This window comes from Oncorhynchus tshawytscha, linkage group LG24 (assembly GCF_018296145.1).
Source record: "Oncorhynchus tshawytscha isolate Ot180627B linkage group LG24, Otsh_v2.0, whole genome shotgun sequence".
Classification (NCBI taxonomy): domain Eukaryota; kingdom Metazoa; phylum Chordata; class Actinopteri; order Salmoniformes; family Salmonidae; genus Oncorhynchus; species Oncorhynchus tshawytscha.
In genome coordinates, this window is record NC_056452.1 from 3,722,737 (window position 1) to 3,749,413 (window position 26,677).

Below are 26,677 nucleotides of genomic sequence, written 5' to 3' on the forward strand. Positions count from 1 at the left end.
CTATGTTTTGGGTTGTTGTCCTGTTGTATCACCCAACTTCTGTTGAACTTCAATTGGCGGACAGAAACATTTTACAGAAGAATATAAGGCTGAACTTGGGAATTAATTTTTCAGTCGATGATAGCAAGCTGTCCAAGACCTGAGGCAGCAAACAGCCTAAACCATGATGCTCCCTCCACCATACTTTACAGTTGGGTTGAGGTTTTGAAGTGTTCTGTGCTTTTTTCTCCGCACATAGTGTTGTGTTCCTTCCAAACAACTCAAATGTAGTTTTATCTGTCCTCAGAATATTTTGCCAGTAGCGCTGTGGAACATCCAGATGCTCTTTTGTGAACTTCAGACGTGCAGCAATGTATTTGTGTATCTTCCTCCGTGGTGTTCTCCCATGAACACCAATTTTTGTTTAGTGTTTTACGTATCGTAGACTCGTCAGAGATGTTCGCATGTTTGAGATCTGTGTAAGTCTTTAGCTGACCCTTTAGCTGATTCTTCTTAACCTCATTCAGCATTTTGCGCTGTGCTCGTAGCCATATTTGCAGGACAGCCACTCCTAGGGAGAGAAGCAACTGTGCTGAACTTACTCCATTTATAGACAATTTGTCTTACCGTGGACTGATGAACATCAAGGCATCAACAACCTCGTCTCATTGATTGGACTCCAGGTTAGCTGACTCCAATTAGCTTTTGGAGAAGTCAATAGCCTAGATATTCACCATTTGTTCCCAACCTACACTGTGAATGTTTAAATTATTTATTCAAAATAGGCAAGAAAAATACAACAATTTGTGTGTTATTAGTTTAAGCAGACTGATTGTCTGTTGTGACTTACTGGAAGATTAGATCACATTGTTTAACCAATTTATGCAGAAGTCCAGGTAATTCCAACGGGTTCACATAAGTTTTCTTGCAACTGTATGTATGTATTATGCTTAGAAATTAAATATTGTCTACACAAGAAACTTGACATTACAATATTCATATGTATAGTTAGTCGGAAGTTTACATACACCTTAGCCAAATACATTTAAACTCAGTTTTCAAAATTCCTGACAATTAATCCTAGTAAAAATTCGGTTTTAGGTCAGTTAGGATCACAACTTTATTTTAATAAAGTGAAATGTCAGAATAATAGTAGAGTGATTTATTTGAGCTTATATTTCTTTCAACACATTCCCAGTGGCTCAGAAGTTTGCATACACTCAATTAGTATTTGGTAGCATTGACATTAAAATGGTTTAACTTGGGTCAAGCGTTTCAGGTAGCCTTCCACAACCTTCCCACAATAAGTAGGTTGATTTTTGGCCCATTCCTCCCGACAGAGCTGGTGTAAATGAGTCAGGTCTGTAGGCCTCCTTGCTCGCACGCGCCTTTTCAGTTCTGCCCACAAATTTTCTAATGGGACTAAGGTCAGGGCTTTGTGATGGCCACTCCAGTACCTTTACTTAGTTGTCCTTAAGCCATTTTGCCACAACTTTGTAAGTATGCTTGGGGTCATTGTACATTTGGAAGACCAATTTGCAACCAAGCTTTAACAACCTGACTGATGTCTTGAGATGTTGCTTAAATATATCCACATCATTTCCTACATTTTCCTACCATGATGCCATCTATTTTGTGAAGTGCACCAGTCCCTCCTGCAGCAAAGCACCCCCACAACATGATGCTGCCACCCCCGTGCTTCATGTTTGAGATGTTGTTCTTCGGCTTGCACGCCTCCCCCTTTTTCCTCCAAACATAACGATGGTCATTATGGCCAAACAGTTCCATTTTTGTTTCATCAGACCAGAGGACATTTCTCCAAAAAGTACAATCTCTGTCCCCATGTGCAGTTGCAAACCGTAGTCTGGCTTTTTTATGGTGGTTTAGGAGCAGTGGCTTCTTCCTTACTGAGCGGCCTTTCAGGTTATGTCGATATAGGACTTGTTTTACTGTGGATATAGATACTTTTGTACCGGTTTCCTCCAGCATCTTCACAAGGTTCTTTGCTGTTGTTCTGGGATTGATTTGCACTTTTCACTCCAAAGTACGTTCATCTCTAGGAGACAGAACGCATCTCCTTCCTGAGCGGTATGATGGCTGCGTGGTCCCATGGTGTTTATACAGATGAACGTGGTACCTTCAGGCGTTTGGAAATTGCTCTCAAGGATGAACCAGACTTGGACAATTGTAGACCTCCTTCTGAGGTCTTGGAGGATTAATTTTTTTTAATTTTCCCATGATGTCAAGCAAAGACACACCGAGTTTGAAGGTAAGCCTTGAAATGCATCCACAGGTACACCTCCAATTGACAGAAATTATGTAAATTAGCCTATCGAGAAGCTTCTAAAGCCATGACATCATTTTCTAGAATTTTCCAAGCTGTTTAAAGGCAAAGTCAACTTAGTGTATGTAAACTTCTGACCCACTGGAATTGTGATACAGTGAATTATAAGTGAAATAATTTGTCTGTAAACAATTGTTGGAAAAATGACTTGTGTCATGCACAAAGGAGATGTCCTAGCCGACTTGCCAAAACTATAGTTTGTTAACAAGAAAATTGTGGAGTGGTAGAAAAACGAGTTTTAATGACTCCAACCTAAGTGTATGTAAACTTCCGACTTCAACTGTAGGTTTAGCTTACAAATGTCAATGGAAAGGGTGAAACATTCAAGCGTTAAACTGCGCTTCGGATTGGATCGCATAGAGCAAAATACTTGAAATAACTTATCTAATTTACTACTGTGACGTGGGTCCAATTACATGAGATGGGACAAATGGGGTAGCCTACTAACTTGTTGTAAGCCTACAGACTACTTCGCAGGTAGCCTATGAAACCACCATAGTCAGTAAAGGTGAGGAATTTATTCTGCAATGGTCATGGAAATTTATTTTTCTAATTATTTTGGAATGCAAAGACAAAATTAAGTTTCGCTCTTCTCACTAACGGCAAATGTTTGCATCTTATTATATTTAGCTAGGCTACCTAAGAGTCATATATTCCCCATTTGCACAAGGCTACTACTTTTGCCCTGCGACGTAATACATCTCCCACTATAAACTGTGCGTACACATTATCTAAAGTTTGTGGGAGGATAAGCACATTCTCACGTCGAGTTGGGTTTTTATATAATGTAAACCTTCTCAAAGTTCTCCATTTTTTGTTGTTGTTGATATCTTGGTAAGAGGGTCCCCTCCCAGCTTATTCCCTGTTTCTGGGAATCATCCAACCGGGTTTTCTAAAGAACCTTAACTTTGGGATAGTTTCCATAATACATTACAGCTTACTAGTGAGGCACGGTACTCTGTAAATTCTGCACTTTGTCAAAAATAAATAATGGTTCTGTATTATGATCGGTTACATTCAGTTCTTCTTTCAGAAGTATCTCACGTGATTGAGGGGATCAAGTCTAAATGAGCATAGCCTCTTAAAAGTGTCAAGAGCAAAGTGCCTGCTCCATTTACTCAATCATTGCTAGAGCTGTCTAGGCTGCATTGTTATCACACTTGAATAATGCACCACAGCATGTAGAAACTGTTCATTACTGTAGGCAAAACAATGTCCATACAGCCTAGAAACACTTTTATGCTGCAAGACGATACCGCTAGGCTACAATTAAAAATGTATAACTTTCCTTGCTAGCTTACAGCGGAATTCACTTCCCTAGTACTTTTTTTGTGATAATATGCATAACATAACAAAATACGTTGACGTCAAAGCTGATTGTGACCAAACGTTATTAACTCGTCTCCCTCGTCACAAAAAAATCTAATCACTTCTTAGTCTACCTCAACTCCATCTGGCTTCTACTAGATTCCATAAGCACAGTCAGAATCGACAGCCACATTGTGCCTTGTAAATGAGTCATTACTTTATTAAAAGAGACTGCACACACTTCTATGTAAATGTTGTTGATCAGTACAATAAAATAATATGTTCTAATAGTTGCCAATATAAGAAGTCCTAAATGGGAGGGATTGTTAGTAATCTGTAGCTAAAAGAAGCTCAACTCAATGCACGCACATACTCCATTGGAATAATCCGCATTCACCTGTATTGTGAATAGACCGAGGCTACATCTTGATTTACCCAGTTCATCAGTAGAGATTTACCATTGTTAAGGGAATTTTTATCTATAATGACTAATTATGTATACATTTCAATCAGGATGTACTAATCAGAATACTATTATGTTACTGTATATGTATGAATTTCCTTTCTTGATCCCAGTACTTAATATAATGTGTGTGAATGTGGTCAAGAGTTAGAACAATGACTGTCTGTTCCTTGGTACAAATGAATCAGACTGGCTAGAATGCTTATCTACACGAGAAAACCTTGACTCGTAAATTATATTAAATTGGTAGGGAGACGGATGTGGGAAGGCTTGAGATACAGCCTTTGTACTGGAACGGAGATGGCACGGGTTGGTGTTGGAACTAATGACGTCATTTTCAGTTTATAACCTGTGGTAACCTGTATCGTGGGGAGTACTCTCGTGAATAAACTCTGCTGTTTGACTTTAAGACTGGGCTCTGTCTATTATTATAGAATAAGGGTCTTACATATCCTTATGAATTGACAGAGTGTTTCATTTTAATTGGGTATTAAAACAGAGCAATTTAATTCCTTTTACAACCATTCAAATAAATGATTAACATTATGTTGTTTGGAAGTTAGATTGGCAAAAACTTTGTCAAATTGATTGTATGATTGTATAATGGAGTCATTAATAAATATGGCTGGCTAAAAATAAATATTTAAAAAAGTTTAATTTGTGATTAGTACAATTATGTCAAACAGTAAGAACCACCAGGAAAAAAGGGGTGAGTCATTTTGGCACCACAAGGTTCTTGTCAAAACTCGAATCCATCAAAATCTATAATTGTGCTGTGCCATATTACTTGCTGCCTGCAATGAACGGGCCCATAATATAAATACCTCTGAATTTCATCGCCCCTTTCTCACCTTGTACAGATGGCACGGTCACCGTCTCCCGTATGAAGGGCTTGTTGACAATCTGCTTGGACTTGGCGGCAAAGTTGAGTGCTGTGAAGGTTTCAAAGTAGTATGTGTACTCGGGTGCGATGTTGGTGATCATGACCGAGTGGGACGAGCCGCCCAGCGAGTCCTGCAGAAGCCTCGTCAGCTTGCTGTCACGGTAGGGCACACGCCCGCCGCCACCCGCGTTGAGCGAGTCCACCACCTTGCTGAGGGTGAAGAGGGAGAGGTTGATGGCACCGCTCTCCTTTAGGCGGATGCCCTCGTTGCCCGTACGCCGGTTGTCCTCCGAGCCAGCCAGGTCCACGAGGTAGAGCTTGCCTGTCTGCTGCCGGTGCGGGGGGTTGCGCTGTGTACGCACCACCTGGAGAGAGGCAGAAGGAATTATTAACTTGTATTTATTCAGGGAAGCTCAATTGAGACCAGGTGTCTCATTTTCAATCGTGCCCTGAGGACATAAAAGAAAATATAAAACTACAAGATACAATACGAAGTACACTAGATCAATCACAGCATTTTGTAAGCGATTCCAAAAATGTGGAGTGTTAAAACTAAGTGGATTTACCTAGTTCGGTAGAGGAGACCTGAGGAACCTCAAGAGTTACCAAACCTGTTCACAGGGTTGCTTATGTCATGTTTTTATACTTTAAGAACTAAGTAAGGTAAGTGGGAAGCTTGTATAGTTTGGCAAACAAAAAAGGTGATAATGACGTGATCTACGGGTCTTTAATGAGAACAAGCCAACTATCTGGCAACAGCTCTGGAGGACATTCCTGCAGTCAGCATGCCAATGGCACACTCCCTCAAACTTGAGACATCTCTGGCATTGTGGTGTGACAAAACTACACATTTTAGAGTGGCCGATTATGGTCTCCAGCACAAGGTGCACCTGTGTAATGATCATGCTGTTTAAACAGCCTCTTGATATGTCACACCCGTCAGGTGGATGGGCCATCTTGGCAAAGGAGAAATTCTCACTAACAGGGATGTAAGGAAACTCATGCACAACATTTGAAATAAGCTTTTTGTGCACATGGAACATTTCTGGGATCTGTTATTTCAGTGCCTTTAAGACCAAGACTTTACATGTTGAGTTTATTATTTTGTTCAGTGTAGTTACTCCATAACACTAACCTAATTGACAAAGTGAAAAGAAAGAACCCTGTACAGAATCAAAAATCTTCCAAAACATGCAATAAGGCACTAAAGTAAAACTTCAAATAACATGTCAAAGAAATGAACTTCATGTCCTAAATATGAAGAGTTATGTTTGGGGCAAATCCAACACATCACTAAGTACCACTCTTCATATGGGTATGCTTGTCATCAGCAAAGACTAGGGAGTTTTTTAGGATAGAAAGAAACTGAATATAGCTAAGCACAGGCAAAATCCTAGAGGAAAACCTGGTTCAGTCTGCTTTCCAACAGACATTTGGAAACAAACTCACCTTTCAGCAGGACAATATCCTAAAACACAAGGCCAAATACGCACTGGAATGGCTTACCAAGACGACATTGAATGTTCCTGGGTAGCATAGTTACAGTTTTGACATAAAATTGACAAGACTTGAAAATTGCTGTCTAGCAATGATCACCAACCAACTTGACAGAGCTTGAAGAACGTTTAAAATAAAATGATTGTATAATCCAGGTGTGCAAAGCGCTTAGAGGATTACCTAGAAAGACTCACAGCTGTAGTCACTACCAAATGTGATTCTAACACTCAGGGGTTTGAAAACTTATATATATCAAGATAGTGTTTTCTTTTTCATATAATTAAAAAAAAAGAAACAATGTTAAAATGTTACATTTTTCTTCCACTTTGACATGAGTATTTTGTGTAGATCATTGAAAAAAAAAGCTAATTAAATCCCACTTTGTAACAAAATGTGGAATAAGTCAAGGGGTGTGAATACTTTCTGAAGGCACTAAGTTTTAAACCAACTTTTTGTAAGGTAACAAAGTCAGATCACAGCTCTAACATAGCCTGGTCAACAATTTGGCCAATAGCATAGATAAATGTCATCTGAATAGAAATGAATATTATAAACAGATAGACGAATATTATTCATATAAATAGTGAAGAGAACACGCCCCAATACCGATCCCAGCGTTACACCTTTTGTAATATACTTGAAACTAGACTTCAGTTTAAACCATCAGAAATCACACAATGTGTCTTATCTGACAGACAGGCTTCAGTTTGAGAACTGATCTAGGGCTATTTCAGTCAGCCTTTGAATGAGAATGTAATGGTCAAGAGTGTCAAATACCTTGGAAATGTCTATAAGTAAGGCAGCACAATGGTTTTTATGATCTAAGCAATTTAACACATCTAGAACAAGCGTAGCAGCTGAAACAGTACCATGACCAGGTCTAAAACCAGACTGGTGCACATTTAGAATAGGATGAGAGAGGAAAAAAAAACATTAGCTGAGAGTTGGGCAGGGATTCTAAAACTTTGGAAAGCCAAGATAAATACGGTTCAATTTATCCAAGTCAGAAGGGTCACCTCCTTTGTGTAGGGGGAGGACATGTTCAGCTTTCCAGATCGTAGGAACAACACCAGAAACAACTGTCAAGTTAAAGATATAGGTTAACGGCAGAATGTGTATAAAATAGTGAATGTGTATATTTATTTACAGTCACTTTCAAGGTGAATAAAGGACTCCCTCTACTGGAATTAGAATAATTTCCAGAAACTATTCTTTGAAATAGATGGCCTATCATTTTTCTTAGTTTTATTTTATACGACGCATGCTTATCTGCTACCTGACCCCGACACCAAACATTGGGTTAGGGACAGGTAGGGCCTGTTTCTGCATCAATAGGTATCACTAACATTTTGAAGCTGAGCCATTTGCTTGATTTGCTGCGCAGTACAGAGATATCTGACTAAGATCATAACATGGTGTCAGAAGTGCTTCAACCTCGTCAAATAACACAGGAGAGATTATTTCTCAGAAAATAAGGTTCCTTGAGTTTTGTCAGAGTTTAGAGTGACGAAAGGAGCCAACTGCTCTCTAATGTCTCGTCATTGAGCAGAGCAGCCCAAGCAGAGCTATGGATACTCACAGAAACAGAGCCGCCATGAGCAGAGTGTGACTGACAGAGGAACAGCTGATGGATTTACTAACAAAGTTATTTCGTATTTCGGGCAGGGCCTTAAATTTGGCAGAAGCAATTGGGCCTGGGTAGGTAGGTCCTGAACATTGCGGGCATGGGTAGGGCTTAAAATGAATGTCCATGCAGGGCTCTGATTTGCAACAATGTTAGAGAAGTGAAACAATTTCGGGCCTGATCCGAGTCAGAGATCGATGGCAATGCCCCAGTCACACAACCCCAGATCAGACATGAAATTATGCTCATTAAAATCTCTAAAATGTCTTTGTAATAATGCATGGATGGTATTTAGGTTGCTTAACATCTCTTATGCAGGTAATGGGACACTGGTCACTGAGCTCATTAGCAAAAATTATATGGATGTAAGGACTCACCAACACACATCGGTCCCCGATTCTTCAGTCAGAAAATCTATTTAAACATCACCATTAACAGATTCACTCATTTTGCTTATATTACCTTCCTTCCATCCTCCTAAAATAAGCTACAGTTTTTGACAACAATTGCGTTCTCTCCTTCAGTGTCAAATTAAGCATGCAACTGTGTTGACAGTCATTGATCTACAAGTAATTTTACATAGCGAACAACCCCAGGGAATATCAGTAGCCTGCCTAATCAGACCGCGCACTGCGCCCAACGCGAAGTGGGCGGCCTGTTCCTGATCTTGCACGTCTGTGGCACCTTTAACTTTCAAATGCTAAAATGGTTTCCGTGACATCAGGCTTTATTAGTTGAGTGACAACCTACAGTACCAGTCAAAAGTTTGGACTCATTCAAGGGTTTTTCTTTATTTTTTACTATTTTCTACACTGTAGAATAATAGTGAAGATATCAAAATTATGAAATAACACGGATGGAATCATGTAGTAACCAAAAAAAAGTGTTAAACAGATCAAAATATATTAAATATTTGAGATTCTTCAAAGTAGCTACCCTTTGCAAAAACACAACACAAAAAAAAGTTTTACTTTGTCATTACGAGGTATTGTGTTTAGATTTATGAGGGAAAAAACAATGTAATGAAATTTAGAATAAGGCTGTAACGTAACAAAATGTGAAGAAAGTCAAGCGGTCTGAATACTTTCCGAATGCACTGTGTATCCCGATTTTTCCCCCCCGAAATAAAGACAATTAAAATAGGTGTTTTCTTCGTTAAAATGAAGAAATAAATAATGCCACCTGTCTTTCTGTATCAATTAAGCCTATATGTGAAAAATAAACAAATGAACACCATCACTTGCCAGGCTGTCATTGAACATAAGATTTTTTAAATATGAAAACATGCCTCATGTATCCCTGAAAATGTGCAAAATAAAACAAATACTACATTTCTGTCAAACAAAATAATATTCTACTTTGCTCCTATAGGTTTCTGGAGAGGAACTCAAGCCTGTCGACCGACTCCCTATGGCATGTTACAATGTTTCCACCTGTGCTGAAGACCCTATCTGAAGGGGCACTTGTAGCAGGAATGCATAGGTACTTCTTTTTGCAAGATCGCTCAGTCTTGGGAAGTTGGCCTTATGAAGCTTCCACCACTCAAGCGAGTCCGTGTCTGGGTCTGTGTCAGAGGACATCAATTAGCTTGAGAGCTCAGTTTTGATGGTGTCATCCTCTGACTGGGAGGCAGACGTTATGGTCTTCTGAAGATGCAAGTATTTTCTTGCTCTTCTTAGCCACAGGTTCAGCTTCTAGGCACACATGCAGAGCTGTGCCAGGCTGAGGTGTGCTCTTCTCAGCTAGCAGAGACTGGAGCTCCAAAACAGCTCTTCGTTTGATGCCCTCAACCTTGTCGTCTGCTACATATTTTCTCCTGGACCGGGGATCCGGTTCTGCTTCTACACCTGCATTGCTTGCTGTTTGGGGTTTTAGGCTGGGTTTCTGTACAGCACTTTGACATCAGCTGATGCAAGAAGGGCTTCATAACTACATTTGATTGATTGAATGAAGCCATATCCAGGTGGTCATCTGTGGCAGGGTCATCGTACTTGTCATTTAGATACTCCAGTGTGGCGCTCTTGGTTTGCTTTGCGAGACTGTTCTCACCCTCCTCTGGCTGCAGGTGGTGTTGAACAGATGCAGCACAGGCTTACCAGACAGCACATCAGTGAATTCTTGTAGTGGGCTTATGGCTTTGTTCACTGACTCCAAAACGTTGATATGCTGCCAGCTGGGCACCAGGTGCCTGCTTTTCTTCTCAGCGCCCATGACCCGTGCTATGGCCTTCTCCTGCTCCAGAACTCGTTCAATCATCTTCTGTCTTGAACCCCACCTGGTTTGGACTCTGAGTTGGTAGATTGAGCACAGCCTGTACCAAAACCATATCTCTGCTATTTTTGAAGCTGATGACAACCTTTTTGCATACCCTGATAGCACGGTCAATCCGAGGGTCTTTCAAACCATTCTCTGTATATATATATATATATATATATTTTTTTTAAGAAACAAAAATATTTAGAATGGCAACATTTTTAGTAATGTAACAAATACAGCATTCCCACACATCGTGATGTAACAGGTTTTGATAGGCCTTATCTCTATTTGACAAAAAACATATTGGCAAAAACTTTTCACCCTGTATAGTACTACTGCATTGTTTAGGAATGTTTGACCATTGTAGCGGTTTGCACAGGCCTATGTGTTTACATATTTAATTGAAAATATATCAAATCAATTACATTTAGTCCATATTGTTGTTATTCTTTAAACATGCCTGTGGTTAATTTTCTATTGGATTGGTAGAATTACAACAAGCTAAAAGGTAAATTATTATTATAATTTAAAAAAAAAAAATTCTACAGCTGGTCTGAAGATTCATTTTTTGAATGCATTTTCATTATCCAATGTCACACTTAACGATAGCGAGGGGAAGCCTGTGTTCAAAGCACTGCAGACGGGTCCACTTGTTCAAGCGCAATGCTTTTATCATGCACACCGTTTGTCTTCTCTCAGCTTCCATGCCATTGTGTCTTCGAGACCCTGGGCTATTATTTCACCCGTATGGTCATTGGGGATGATGTCTAGAGGCACACATTTAGCAATGTCCATTCTTCATCTATATACTGGACTGTCAAGCTTAGATAAGGCTCCAACGTTCTGCTCGACCACAGAGCGGCTGTGGTGGAAAAGTACGACACATTACACCACTGCGAAAGAGTCACAGAGAAGCTGGCTAAAGTCCTTAAGTAGTACTTTAAATCATTTTTATTTAAGTAGTATGTGTGCTTTACTATTTATATTTTCTGACAACTTTTACTTCACTACATTCCTAAAGAAAATAAATGTACTTTTTTTTCTTCCCCCTGACAATCAAAAGCAGGACAGGAAAATGGTCACATTCACACACTTATGAAGAAAGCATTCTGGACATCTCTACTTACTAAACACACGTGCTTCATTTGTAAATTACTTTTACTCAAGTATGATAAATTGAGTACTTTATCCCCACCACTGCTCTTTCGCAGGTAGCAATGTATAACCGTGGCAATGCTTCTTCCGCAAAATACTTGCGGCTTGGTAGCTGATATTTGGGGTCAATTGTGTTTAGCAGCTTTTTGAAGCCAGGCTTTTCCACTGTATAGATAGATGGGGACCATATATTTTGCTATGTGATAAATCTCCTTCCACCTCAAACTTTTCTTGTTATATGGAATGACGTTTGAAAATTCTGTGGCTATGGTATATTGTCTTTTACCAAACGTTTTGGGAGTGGGACAACTGGAAGCATCAGCATTGTGTAGTTTCACGTATTCCTCCCATTCCACTGAGTGTTTCTGTCTCAGGTGCTGGAAGAGGTTAGTTGTGCTGCCACATCAGGTGGCAATTGTCCTGAGACACACTTTGCACAGGACATTAATTTGCTGAACATCGGACCTCAAACCCAAACCACTTCCATATGACAGAACAAACATTGCTACCCTTGGGAATGATTTCATTCTCACGAGAGGCTGAGCTGGCTACCTCATTGTCCATTTTGATAGAACGTCTGCCGCTACACTTCATGGGCATGGTTACAACTTGGGAAAGGCTGTCCAGGATTGTTATTTGTGTGCTGTGACGCCGTTGGTTCATGGTTAGGTTCACTATGGGCTGACAGACGGCGAGATGCTGCATTTGCCAGCGTTATAATGTAACCCCTTGTAAAAACAACAAAACCTAAATTCTTGTGATAGTCATTTGGCATATCGGACAAAAACAAATTTGAATTAATCAAATTAAATCGATATAATCGCCCAGCCCTAGTTTCATGTGACAGAGGAAAATATTAGTTTGAAATTAAGTCAGAAAGAGGGGCGATGCATCAACTAGCATGGGTTATTAATATGAGCTATATGAATTATAAACATACGTTTCAAAATGCTGAGCACCTCCGCTCAGATTCAAAGTGGTTGACGTGTTGAGAGCAAAAGGTACTCTCCTTCACCCTCCGGTTTTGTGACCATTTGATCTGAACGAACTGTGTCTCGAGTATACCGACAGAATCAAGCCTTTAGACATTCATATTAATTATCTTTCATTATATTTGTCAAATATATGTAATTAAAAGTCTTAAAGTTTGACTACATTTTCTGGTGCCTTCATGTCAGCATCGGTTTGTACATGAGACTGTTGCCAATATGCACGTAGGACTACATGGAAAAACAGATTTGAATATTATTCCAATGGTAGTCTCTCTGATCCAATTCTGATTGGAGTAATTGTTTGATTGGTGATCGATTTTGTTGTTGTTACTTGTTCTGGACAAGATGAGACAGGCGTTAAGGCCGAGCCATGATGCACTCTTGAAAATTGCGTTTTATTGGAATAAAATTAAGCTACCGGAGGCAACTCTCATCTGGCTATAGGCTACCTGCTGAACAGGGCCAACAATAGATTTTATTTTGATTCTTCAGGTTCACCGTCAGCAATAGTTTTGCTTTAGGCTAAACAATCAGTGTATATGGTCATCTTGAGAAATAGAGGGTGAAATTGATCATTTCATAACTGAGCACATCAATCACTTTGCGAAGCAAAACCAGAGGAAAAGAAGCTCACGAAAACTTCCGAACGGTCAAAACCATTTGATTTTGAGATGAGGTGAAATCCAAAGTTGTGAAGTTAATTACTGGGTGATGGTGATTTCAGAATGGACACACACAAAAAAAAAAACATGCTACATTGCCACTGCCCGCCACCCCATCATGATAGTGGAGAGGTAGATGCCTAGTCTCCCTTATGGCTCAGATCAGGTGCCTACATCGTACATACACCATAGACACACACAATTTATACACACACAAACACACGTCAGCTCAGACAGATCCAGCGCAGAGGCCAGCTCATGAGCTCCATCAACAGCAGATTTGAATTTAGAATGGAAAATGAATGTGTTTACGCAACAAATGTTAGTGCATTGATTCATTCTCTAATCAAACCGAATCGTTTCAAACTAAAACGCGTCGTTCCTGTATCGGAGCCCATGTATTTAGATATTTATTGAATAGTCTTTAAAGGGAAAGATTTGAATCCTTAAAATATTCCATTGGCAGTGTACTTACGTGGGGCATTTGTTTGAATAATATCTAAAATAGTTCATTTTTTCAGGGTGTTTAAAGTTGGGGCAAGTTGTTTTAGTTATCAGCCAAGTTATATTTGTACTGAGCTAAATCTCTCTCAGCCAATCTGATACTGGCATCAAACAATCCAGATTAAAAATCATCCAAAATTAATAATTCAGATTTAACATACCGTAACTATAAGCCGCTACTTTATTCCCACACTTTGAACCTCACGGTTTATACAATGACGCGGCTAATTTATGGATTTTTCCCGCTTTCACAAGATTCATGCCGCCAAAAGCACCGTCACATAATGTGACGTAAATCGAGCGCGCTCAAACTTCCCATCATTCTGATTACGGTAGTAATTTTGTCACCCTCATCATGGCAAAGACACGGAGAAATGCATATGATGCAGCTTTCAAGTTGAAGGCGATAAATCTGGCTGTTGGAAAAGGAAATAGAGCTGCTGCATGGGAGCTTGGCCTTAATGAGTCGATGATAAGACGTTGGAAACAGCAGCGTGAGGAACTGACTCAGTGCAGAAAGACAACAAAAGCTTTCAGAGGGAAGAAAAGCAGATGGCCCAAAGTATTTGCAGCCACTCGACATCAGTGTAAATCGTGCATTTAAGGTGGCACTCCTTGTTCAGTGGGAGGCTTGGATGACAAGTGGGGAGAAATCCTTCACTAAAACGGGCCGCAGGCAAAGAGCATCTTATGGTCAAGTCTGCCAGTGGGTCCTGACAGCGTGGAGCATTGTCAAAAAATCCACTATCATCAACGGGTTTCGAAAGGCTGGACTTCTGCGTGTTGAAGGGCCAGCATCAGCTCAGCGGGGTATTTGCCTCCGGATGAAAGTGACGAGAGCGACAATGAAAACGATCCAACATCGGATGAAGCAATTCTGAGGCTATTCAACTCCGACACCGAAGGAGATGACTTCAGTGGTTTCAGTGCACAGGAGGAGGAAGATCGTAACCAATGACTTTCTTGGTAGGCTACTGTTTTAATTTTTGTTACAAGCCGTGTTTCGTTTAAAGGCTGTGTAAAGTTAATTTGTTTCAATGTACCAGTAGGCACCTGCGGCTTATAGACATGTGCGGCTTATTTATGTACAAAATACATATTTTTTAAGAATTCAGTGGGTGCGGTTTATATTCAGGTGCGCTTAATAGTCCAGCAATTACGGTAGTCAGAGAGTAATTCAGACAATTTGCTTAAAGCACAAGGAGAAGCGATAAATTCCCACTAGTGTCAGTTGGACATTATTACCAAGGCCCACATTTAGAATGAACCATTATAATTGAGGAGGAAAAGAAGAATGGGAAAACGATAAAGGTATGGTGGGGAAGGAGCAAGGGAGAAAAGTAGAGAAGGATAAAGGTATGGAGAGTGGAGGGAAAGAGGAAGGGAGAGGGTAGGGAATCATTTCGTGCTCCACCTATGGCTCTGCTACAGAGATATCTAAATCTGTGTTCAGACTGCTAAATATGAGTTGCCTTATTCACTAGCCACACAGACAGTGCTATTAAAGACAGAGGTCTTTACCTCTCCGAGATGGTCCCAACAGGCATAGCAGCAGCAACCAGAGGGATGCTTTATGTAAATCTATCCATATCATGTTATGCATCTAATACTAAGTCATTCATGGGAAATATATAAACCTATGGGAGTCAGAGTGTGTAGAAACCTTGATGAGTAGAATGGCGTGGCTGCGGCTGGAGCGCTGGTTGAGCTTGGTGGAGGCCGTGGTGCGGTTGAGGCTGGCAGGGATGAAATGAGAGTGGAAGTTGGAGAAGGAGGAGAGGGGCGTGTGGGTCAGGCCCGGGATGAGGATGTTCCTGTCCTTGTTCTCTCGGATGGGCAGATCCTGAGCACTGGGGGACAACAGGTCCAGCACCTGGAACAGGGAAGGAGGCAGGGACCGACCATGAGATGTAAAAACACTGCCAAAAAAAGTCTCAATACAATAAAACCAAATCATTGATTCAACATTCGTTTCACTTTCTAGTCTTTGTGTCCACCTCATTCTCAAAAATGCGTTGGAGGAGAGGATCTAAGGTCCCTCCCCTCTGACTTTCTCCCCTGATGTGTTTTGAGGAGGCGGGGAATGAAAAATTGATTAAGGACATATTTGCAAACACATGAAAGCACTCACAATGCATCACAATAAATACCAGCAACAATTATAACCAAACAAAACAGCTAAGCATATTTCATAAAACATCAGACCACCCAGTCCTACCTTCTCGTTGTATATTTCCAGGTAGGACATGCCGATGCTGTAGTCCCAGCCTTCGTGCTCCCTCTCCTTGGCTTTCACCAGGTTGAAGACACCTCGGACCGCCCGCGGGATCACCCCTGGCTGTTCTTGACTGCCCAGCATAGTGTGGGTCTTCCCTGGGTGAGGAGATAGAGGAGCAGGCGGTTGGTGCTGGCTGGTGGATAATGGAGTTTTATAGCATGCTTCCAGATATAAAATATTGCTGCTAACCACTCTTGTTGAGCCATTTACTGATAATGCAAATTAGAGCAGTGGTTTTCAAGCAGTGATCCGCGGGCAGTACCGAATGCATTAATTAAAAAATATATATTTTCCCAATTTGTAATAAGATGCCTTTAATATGTTACGTTCACTGCAACTTATTTATTTATTTAACCTTTATTTTACTAGGCAAGTGAGTTAAGAACAAATTATTATTTTCAATGACGGCCCAGGAACAGTGGGAACTGTTCAGTGGCAGAACGACAGATTTGTACCTCGTCAGCTCGGGGATTCGAACTTGCAACCTTTCGGTTACTAGTCCAACGCTCTAACCACTAGGCTACCCTGCCGCCCCAATGACTGATTTGGTGGTCCCTGTAAAGGTTGGGAACCGTTGCATTAGGGTATACTCAAAGCTGCACATACGCACAGCGCTGATAAGCAGCTCTAGAAACATCAATGATATAAATAAGATGGAAGAGCAAAAAAAATGCAGTGGAAGGACGTATAGGGCCAATCTTATGAGAGTGAAAGTACTGATGCTTAACCTGAACTCAGTCTGTGGCAGTAACTCAATGACAGTACCTTGTATCGCCCTCAAAGGAATACATACAAGGAGAGCCCTTTGACATACCAGCTCCTGTTGGGCCGTAGGCAAAGACGCTGGCGTTCTGTCCTTTCAGTAGGTGGGGCAGAATGGGCTTCACTGAGGAGAGGAACACCTCCTGTTGAGTTGTCTCCTCACCGTGGAAGACATCAAACCTGAAACCCACCACAGAATTTTAAGGGACACAGTCTGTTGCCTGTGGTATTTTGTGCCACACACACGAAAGGAAGCAAGTGATCCATCTCGTCCCCAAACACACCGTCTTCTATGTTCAACCACATTTTTTAAAATCAAGTATTAAAATAAACTGGCATGTGATGACTAAAGGTTGATATTGTATCAGGCAAAAAGCCACTGACTGGTATTGCAGAGTCTCTGTGGCGTTCCTCCAGTTGATTATCTCCAGGGTCTTCGTATCCAGTCTTCTTACGCAGGCCCCCTCGCCCTTCTGGTCCTGCATGTGCATGTAGGGCCGTAGGCGCACCGCAACCCGAACCCTGGCTGTCTGTTTGGTTCCTCTCGCAACGTCCTCAGCCACGCGCTGGGCTGCCATGTCTATGAAACAAGAAATTACATTTACTTAGCTAGAAACTGACAATGAGTGTCCAATAAACACGGGTTAGCCAGCTAATGTTAGCGAGCAAACAAGCTCGAAACACATAGGGTGGCAGGCAGACCGCTGGCTATCTTTGTTGTTTAGATGTCGTTAGCCAGTTCAGTTGTCGAGAATCTAAAGCGAATAAAACACTCAACCTTACCGAACGTTTTCTCCTGTTCTCTATAAAATGTGGTTTGTATAAAAAAAAGTTCAAGATGTTTGCTAAAGTAAATGATGCCAGAATTTGTTGATAAAAAAAAAGAAAGACTTAAACGATCGTAAAATGACCTTCCGCCCAATATTTTCAAACGATAAAGCACAGGGGCCGTAACCAAACTGAGCCAATCGGCACTCTTGGTCGTATGACCTATGACGTAAACTTCCTCCACCACTTCCTCATTCCAAAAATGAAATAGTCAAAATCACGCAAATGTTGCAATTTACAAGTAAGCAATATAATATACATTTGTTCGATTTGAATATTGTTACCCGAAATCATGATGCTTGGAAATCGATAATTATTTCTGGGTGCATATGGGTTCCCTACGCCCCGCCCCCGCTGTCTGTGTCTCGTTTCTCCAGAAAATGGCGCTGTGTTTACGTCTGTGTGTCTCCCATCTGCTTAGTTTTGAATGTTTAGACTTTTGATGCATTTAACTAACTGGTAGGATAATTTGCGTTGTCTACCCGATCTATCTGCGAAAACAAACTGACATTTGGATTAAGGTAGCAAACGCAATATCTTGCAATAGTTTCTTACAGTGACAATTGCAATGCATGTTTCTGCTCACTAACATATAGTTAGCTGACTAAACTCCACTCCATAGTGAAGGAAGTTTATGATGAACTCCACCAAAGGAGTGAAGCAGAGACCAGGCTTTGTGGAATTCAGCTCCGACTACACCGATTCGCCCAAGGTCAATGCTTTAAACGTGTTTAATTCTGAAACGCTTAATTTACATATATTTGTCCACAATGTAGTTGCATGCATTTGTTTGTTTGCTGAGATTCAAACTTTATCAATTTGCTCATTACTGTTGATCTAAGATGGCAACTCATCGCATGTGCCAGTTGAATCTCAACAAGGAAACCAGCCCGTGGTTGTATTTGATTAACGTTTATTGAAAAAGTATGGATTTCAGCAAACAAAGAAAGGCAGGCAACTACAGAGGACACACATTTACAAGGTACATGTTTCGTAATTCAATTATTGTGAAGTATTGACCTTAGGCAAATCGATTGTAGTCGGACTTGAATTCCACAAAGCCTGGTCTCTGATCCACTCCTTTGGTGGAGTTCATCAGAAACGTCTTCACCATGTAGCTTATAGCTAGCTGACTTTAATAACATGTAATGTGTAGCTAGGCTAAAAGTAGGCAAAAAACATATTTTCACGATTTCACTATCATCCAAATCTATCAATCATATCATGTTTTTTGGCTTATTCAGTCGTTTTTACCTGATTTAAGTAGAATTCTGTCCAAATGAATAATCAATATGTTGAAATACATTGATATGTTGAAGACCAAGACATAAAAAAAATACTCTCTATACACATGTCATATGTGTGTTCAGCTTACTTGTATTTTGCTAAATTATTACATTTAAAACTGCCCACTCACTAATATTTGCCAAGCGGTCACTCCAGACTGAAATTGATGAGCTTGTTTTACTGTAACTAATAGTGAGCACGCAAATTAATCAACCACATCGATATTGTATTGAAATCATTGCAACTTGGAAAATACCCGTGGCAACATGTCCCGTTTAAACTCTTCTAAGAGACAAACCTCAAATGTAGGTATTCTACATATACGAGTCCATAAGTATTCAACCTCTTTGTAAGCCTAAATACGTTCAGGAGTAAAAATGTGCTCAACAAGTCATAATAAGTTGCATGGACTCACTCTGTGTGCAGTAGTGTTTAACATAATTTTTTAAATGGCTACCTCATGTCAGTACCCTACACATACAAGTATCTGTAAGGTCCCTCAGTTGAGCAGTGAATTTGAAAAACCGATTCGACCACCATTAATTACACTTTGGATTGGTGTATCAAAACACCCAGTCATTAAAGATACAGGCGTCCTTCCTAACTTAGTTGCAAAAGAGGAAGGGAACCACTCAGGGATTTCACCACGAGGCCAACGGTGACATTAAATTGTAATGATGGGTGTTTGGATACACCAATCCAAAGTGTAATTAAGAACTTCACCATGCTCAAAGGGATATTCAGCTTTTTTTATTTACATTTCTTTATTTTACAGAGTTTAATTAATGACTGTGATAGGAGAACTGAGAATGGATCAACAGCATTGTAGTTACTTCACAATACTAACCTAAATTATATTGTGAAAAGAAGGAAGCTTGTATAGAATAAAAATATTCCAAAACATGCATCCTGTTTGCAACAAGTAATCGTAACAAGTAATACTATGTGGCAAAGCAATTAACTTTTTTGTCCTGAATACTAAGTGTTATGTTTGGGGCAAATACAACACATTACTGAGTACTGCTCTCCATATTTTCATGTTATGGGTATGCTTGTAATCATTATGGGTGTTCAGGATTTTTTTTAAATGTAATGGAGCTAAGCACGGGAGAAAACCTGGTTCAGTCTGCTTTCCACCCGACAGTGGGAGATTCAAAACATTTTTTTTAGCAGAACAATAACCTTAAACACAAGGCCAAATCTAAGCTGGAGTTTCTTACCAATAAGACAGTGAATGTTCCTGAGTGGCCGAGTTACAGTTTTTACTTAAATCTACGGCAACCTGAAAATGGTTGTTTAGCAATGATCAACAATTAATTTGACAGAGCTTGAAGAATTTTGAAAAAATAAATGGGCAAATGCTGCACAATCCAGGTGTGGAGACTTACCCAGAAAGACTCACAGCTGTAATTGCTGTCAAAGATGCCTTGTTTGTTGTTGAAATAAGTCAAGGGGTATGAATACCTTCTGAAGGCACTGTATATTTAGTCTTGTCCGCATCAAGGATTAGTTTTAAACCAACTTTTTGTAAGGTAACATGTATTACCTTAGCCATGGAGACAGTTTAAAAGAGTTTATCAACAGAATATAACCAGGGAATGTAGACTAGAGCTTCCATAGGGACTGTGGAGTAGGCTAAATGTTCAGCGTCCATGTAATAGCCAGGCTTTTTTTCTGACCCGAAATTTCTCCATAAGCTGTGTTGAAAGACACATTCTCAAAATAGATCATGTTTTTTTTAATATGCATGTCTTCTGTACTAGGAGTGGGTTTGTAGTAAACATTACTGTTACTGGTGCTAACATGTAACTCAATGCAAACTCTCTCTCTAGCATAGTAGCAACAACAAGATGATGCAGGCTGCAGAGGCTACAACAGACTCCTCACTGAGAGAGGGAATAGAGGTGCTCGGAGTGGGGGACACTGAGAAAACCACTGGTAGGGAAGAGGAAGGTGACAAAGACGGGACAGATGTGGCAGCTGCAAAAGCAGAGGAGACCAAATCAGAGGATGCAAAAGGTAGGCCCCTCTGGGGTAATGCTAACTACACTCACAACTTTATGGGAAGAAAGAAGCCTCTACCTAGCTAGCTGCTTTAAGTCCTAAGTGTCCTCAATGGACTCTATTTTCAGCTAGCGTTAAGCCAGCGCAATTGTGAAACGCACGCTTGTTTGCAATTTCGACCTGTTAAAGCCTGCGTTCTTCTATATCCAAACCCTAGCACCAAGATTGGTAATTTACCTGTCTTATATGAGCTCGCTTGTGCTGTGGTGGGAGGGGTGTCAATATCTGAGGTGTGTTCTTAAAAAGGTGCGCCAAAGTACCATTTTCAGTATGTGCTGGTGTGGCTATTTAAGACTAACCAAAAGCTGGTCTTAGCAGTAACAAGGTTTGTGAGGACAGGATTTTGACAACGAAAGTCCAGCCTATCCAGCCGTGGTGCACAGTGCCCATATGCACATGGAACAAGAGAGGTGTGCTTTTTGTGGCCGTAAACCTCGTATTTAGAAACATATATATTTTTTTTTATAGCCTCCTCTCAGTGAAGGCAGTTTTTTTTGTCATGCCCAATGCATTCCCCAGGTAGTCAAGACTATCGATAAAAGGTTTGGCTCGTGAGACTGCTTTGAAATAAATCTTAATCACCAAGGCTTTATTAAAAGATGAATTGTGGTAGCAGCAAAACAGTGAGCGGACATCCCCTTTTTATCTATGTAGGCTATTACATTATTTTATCCAGCTCCTTTTATTATTTTGGATGTACATAAAAACCCTTCGGTAGGCTATATGCCCATGATGGAACAAGAGTTGAGATAATCCGGTGACACTCCTATTTAGAAACATTTAAGTTATTTTCCTGTAACAATTGCTTGTGTCTGGTGTCTTTCTTACCCTGGCCATGCATTAGCCAAGTAGTCTATCCATAAAAGGTTTTTAAATGGTCTAGACGTGAGGCTTTTGCCAACATGCTTTTGCATTATTCACAATTCACATAGACCTACCTGCAATGCATACTCCATTTAGCTTGAATACCTCCCCATATTTCCAAAGAGCGCCTCTTGTCCAGCTACCAAAGACGTGCTTCTCCAAACGTAGGCTGTTAACATTTTTCAGTCCATTAACGCCATATGAATGGCAGGCCTAGGATATATCTTGCTTATTGAGAATGTGCCTCACACATACAATTCCATTTACGGGAGCCTAGTATTTTTGTATTTGAGAAGTGTGATGCGTGAAGGCCTACACTCGTTAAAGCCAGTTACAATGTTGACTGTCAACACTCCAAACATATTGCGCAAACGGCAGATTTTTTGTTGTTGTAAACTGTCGCTTATGCTATTTAATCCCTTACACTCGCGGGAATTGGCCTATATAGATAAGGCTAAATTGAGATCTTTCTTTCAGAAGAAATATGGAAATGCATAACCATGGTAGCAATTAAAAGGGAACAGTTTGGAGATTATGGGACAGTTATTAGACTAAAGGTGAGGACACAACAGTTCACCTGACAGAAGACTGAATCCAAACATTACACTATTGATTTTATGTGCATTCTACATTTACTGTACTTTTCACCTCATTTTGTTGATAACAAAATCTGAAAATACACTATATACGTTTCAGTAGCATAACGAGCAAATTTGGAGTAGGTGCAACAAGGTTTTGAGTGTGTACAGTTTAGTAATTTGAATGCACTTTTATGAATCAAAGAAGTGTCTTCAACTATAAGGCACTTTTTTCAGCTCTCCTAGCTGTGCGGTTGAGGAAGTATTAGAAAGCACACTTGTAGACGTTTTGTTTGGAACACAACCCTGCATCTCCGCCTTTACACAATGTACTGTTGTTGTTTACGCAATCCAAAAGCGGTCCATTATCTGGGTCAGGTGGGTATAATTTGAAAGCTTGTTCTATTAACAACATGACTAGCTAAATTATGAAATACGATATTACAGTGTTAGGCTTTCATTAGGTAATTCAGAGAAGCAAATTGTAGTTTTGGTGAGAGTAGAATGGAGTCATGAGTGCATTCAGATGCATGTTCCACGGCAAATTGTCTTCACAATACAACAAATATAACCTAATTCTGTTCAGGACAACCCAGGATATAGCACCATGACATCTTGTAACTGTACATCAAACATAGTGATCATAAACGTTGACACTGTATATTACATTAGTTTTATGATTATGGAAATGTGAAGTGCACATTTGGACTCACGGATGTTTGGCTTGCATGTATGACATCAAAGCGGTATGTGTTATAATCCTCAACGTCTCATCCTTCAAAATACATAGAGTCCTCGTAATTTACAGCATTTCCCTCACTCAGACAACAAAAACATTTGTTAAAGTTGCCCAATTAGCAGGAGGGAGGGGGAAACCTCTTGTCTCGCGCAGTGCTTAAGTTCAGAGCAGCTGTCAGTAAAAACCAATACAGAGCTGTGAAGCGGAGAACCTGTACAGCCACTGCGTTCCAATTTAGGCGCTTATGAGTGTCTATATCTGCCATTTTCAACCCGTATATACTGGTATGAATGTAAAGGGCTACTAATCTGTAGTGTCAATCCACAATGAACTAGGACGAGAATATTCCATGCCCTCAGCCGAATTGAGGACCGTCAATAACCTACAGAACGTATTGACGCAAAGACCGTCAATAACCTAAAGAACTTCAGACAAACACATGCAATATTAAGCCATGGGACGCCTTGTTTGGCCAGTGAGTGGCCAAGCCCTCGTCACAACTACAACTTGTTTATTTATCAAAACCCAGCATTTCGCGCCACTGCCCGCAATGGCGCTCATAATAATTGCTTGTGAAAATAGCAAAAATATTTCTGTCTCACCCCTGGACCCCACTCCCGAGTGGCGCAGCGGTCTAAGGCACTGCATTTCAGTGTTAGAGGTGTCACTAAAGACCCTGGTTCAACCCAAGGCTGTATCACAACCGGCCGTGATCGGGAGTCCCGTAGGGCGGCGCACAATTGGTCCAGTGTCGTCCAGGTTAGGGGAGTGTTTGGCCGGGGTTTGAGGATTTGAGGATTTTCTTAAATGGCCACAGATGCTAAAATCTAAGATCATTAACCCTTTGAAAATAATTTACACAAGTGACATGATTAATAATTTTGCTCACAATGTAATTTCCCCTCATTTAAATTGAGTAACACCTATGACACTTTGTATTTAGAGACACCAAATTATCAATGGAATCCTCAAATTTGACATACAGCCTAGCGTTGTCCGGGTTTGGCCGGGGTAGGCTGTCATTGTAAATAAGAATTTGTTCCTAATTAACTGACTTGCCCAGTTAAATGAAGGTTACACACACTGACCAAAAAGTTATTTTGTTTGCATTTACGTATGTCCCCATTACCAGTAAAACATAATGAAAACCTATTTCTTTCACTTACTTGCTGTGCTATTTCATTGTTCATTTGTTCAGTCGTCGTTTCATTCTCAACCAGGATTTCTATGGAACGCCGTTTGGGTCTTTGCGTGTCAAATACGTTTGACCAATCAGGACCTGAATATGACTGCACGTCACATAATTTAACTCGTTCATTATATTTTTACGTAGTTATTACACTATCACTCTTATATCATATGTCACAAAGATTCATCAATACGTATGCTATGATGCTGGTAAAGGTGTCTCGCGCAGCTACAGAGCTAGTCATTTTTTTTTTTAAAGAAGCTATCTAGCTCATGGATGCAAACAATGTTCATCCCCAAAAACATAGCAAAACAACAATCTGTTTCAGTAGCTATATAGCTAGGTGTCATCTAAAAATAACCCTAATTTATAAGACAGTATTAATGGTGGTCGGACCCATCTATGTGAAGCTAGCCACAATAAGAATTAGCCACAATAGTGGACTTTGCAGTTTGCCTAAAAAATGAAAGTATGGCATAATTCTACTCTTTGTATTCATTTACATCACTGTTAATGACATACTTTTATTCTGAAGGCAAACCGCAAATTCTACTATTGTGCCTAATCCTTATTGTGGCTAGATTCACAACACATAACCCCGGTCCGATCGAGCCTCACTAGCCAGATGAAGCTAGCTGGCTGCTTTATAACGTTAGCTTTGGACAACAAGGTTAAGTAGCTGGCTAGCTATTTATTTTCATGAACTGTTCAATTTCAATAGGTGAACAACAAGTGGCAACCTAGCTAATACTTACTCAGCAATGATTTAGGAATCCTTCTAAGAATAAATGAAAATGACTGCAGTTTCTACTGGTCATTGTTTTCAAGCTGGTTGTATTGGTGCTAGCTAGGTATAAAACTAAAGCTAGCTACCCCAGAAGTTGCGGTCGAACAAATTATGCTTTATTACCAACGCGGTTTTGTAAACACATCGTTCGTGGCCGGTGTTTGCTGACTTTTTTTGCACAGCTTTGAGTGCTACTATCTTTTTTTACATGCAAAGACCAAACGGTGTTCAATACTATGTATGTTGTGAAGCTAATAGCAGTGATGCTATTACTGTGTAACTCCAGTAGGGCAACATCTGAAATATAGCGCACTTGGTAGTGTGTAACGGTGCTCGACCAGTCGGCGAAAGCCAACATCACCCACGACAGAGAACGGTTGATTGTCAAGGGCAATGAATACCATTATCTTGGCTTTAATGGATTTCACCTTTGAGTTGTCTCGCTGAAAATGTGTTACTCTTTCAAATGACTGCTTGACTGCTTAATCCACACAGCAGACATTGTGGGCTAGTTTAGGAATGCTGTGTTACGCAAAATTTTACATGGATTCATTACATCATGTACCTTCGTTATATAGGTATGCACGTCAGCTTTGACATCAGTTTTGCACATTGTGCGTTAAACTAGGCATCGGCCCATACCGATATATTCACCGATATATCATGCATCCCTACTATGTATAGCTTCGTAAGACTAAAGTGACCAACCACCCAGCTTTGGAGTAGTTGAAAGTCTGTTTTTGAGAGGACCTGGCTACTGTGGGAGACTTCTAGTAATTGTACTAAGCTAACTATGTGCTAACATCTCCAGACTACTCGCTGGAATAATATTCACCATTCTTTCTGCCATGAGTCATTTATAAGTCATTATTCTTAACACAATATTTTGACAATACCTGCGCAAATGCTCATTTGCAATCAATGATGAAAAACGTACTCACCAATTACTGCGGTCACGTTTTCAAGATCTGATCGGTCTTTTTTATCCCCATCTTATCCCCTTACAGCTTTTGCCACCCAGAATTGTTCAAATGAAAAAAGTTCAACGTGTCAAATAATTATCCGAAGTGATGATGACACAGCCCGATATTTAAATTTGAGTTAGGTCTGAAGATGACTCTGGCTTAGCTGTACAATGCTACAAATATTACATACATATAACAATTGTCCCATAGGATTAGAATTAGTAGAACGGACATTCCCATCCAAAACAGTGTTGGTTTGTGTGAACAGCAAGTAGACCCTTTTTCACAGACGATCTATCTCTGGCCCGTTACACCCGTTACAGTGCATTCAGATAGTATTCATACCCAAGAAGACTCGAAGGCTATAATTGCTGCCAAAGGTGCTTCAACAAAGTTGGGGTCTGAAAGGGTCTGAAATGTTATGTCTGAAATCCTATGTAAATGTGATGTTTTAGTTTATTATTTAATGAAGCTCACGACAAAACAGTTATTGTGCTGCCGTTGCTTCCAGAGCCATATTGGAACTCGGTAGTGAGTTGCAAACGAGGACGGACGATTTTACGCACTTCAGCACTCGGCGGTCCCATTCTGTGAGCTTGTGTGTCCTACCACTTCGTGGCTGAGCTGTTGTTTCTCCAAGATGTTTCCACTTCACAATAACAGCACTTA

The 26,677-nt window shown here is 40.3% G+C and overlaps 2 protein-coding genes across 7 annotated transcripts in view; one reads left to right on the forward strand and one right to left on the reverse strand.

Annotated features, from left to right (window-relative positions):
- The window catches only part of kif22 (kinesin family member 22), a 38,989-nt gene extending 21,316 nt beyond the window's left edge, over positions 1 to 17,673 (reverse strand). Inside the window, exons 1-6 of the mRNA XM_024387124.2 lie at positions 17,491 to 17,673; positions 17,092 to 17,287; positions 16,760 to 16,887; positions 15,886 to 16,040; positions 15,331 to 15,540; positions 4,946 to 5,342 (exon numbers count right to left, since the gene is read on the reverse strand). Coding sequence (XP_024242892.1) covers positions 4,946 to 5,342; positions 15,331 to 15,540; positions 15,886 to 16,040; positions 16,760 to 16,887; positions 17,092 to 17,285 — 1,084 coding nt within the window. The 5' untranslated portion in view covers positions 17,286 to 17,287; positions 17,491 to 17,673. The remainder of the gene's footprint in view (positions 1 to 4,945; positions 5,343 to 15,330; positions 15,541 to 15,885; positions 16,041 to 16,759; positions 16,888 to 17,091; positions 17,288 to 17,490) is intronic.
- Positions 17,674 to 17,883: 210 nt separating this feature from the next.
- pagr1 (PAXIP1 associated glutamate-rich protein 1) overlaps positions 17,884 to 26,677 on the forward strand; it is a 30,173-nt gene continuing 21,379 nt past the window's right edge. The window contains exons 1-3 of one of the 6 annotated variants that reach the window (XM_024387109.2): positions 17,884 to 18,056; positions 18,158 to 18,247; positions 20,655 to 20,841. In XM_024387109.2, coding sequence (XP_024242877.1) covers positions 18,170 to 18,247; positions 20,655 to 20,841 — 265 coding nt within the window. In that variant the 5' untranslated portion in view covers positions 17,884 to 18,056; positions 18,158 to 18,169. Of the gene's footprint in view, positions 18,057 to 18,157; positions 18,248 to 18,377; positions 18,518 to 20,654; positions 20,842 to 26,677 lie in introns of those variants that run through there. The other 5 variants (XM_042305183.1, XM_024387113.2, XM_024387111.2 and 2 more) reach the window with 5 other exon arrangements.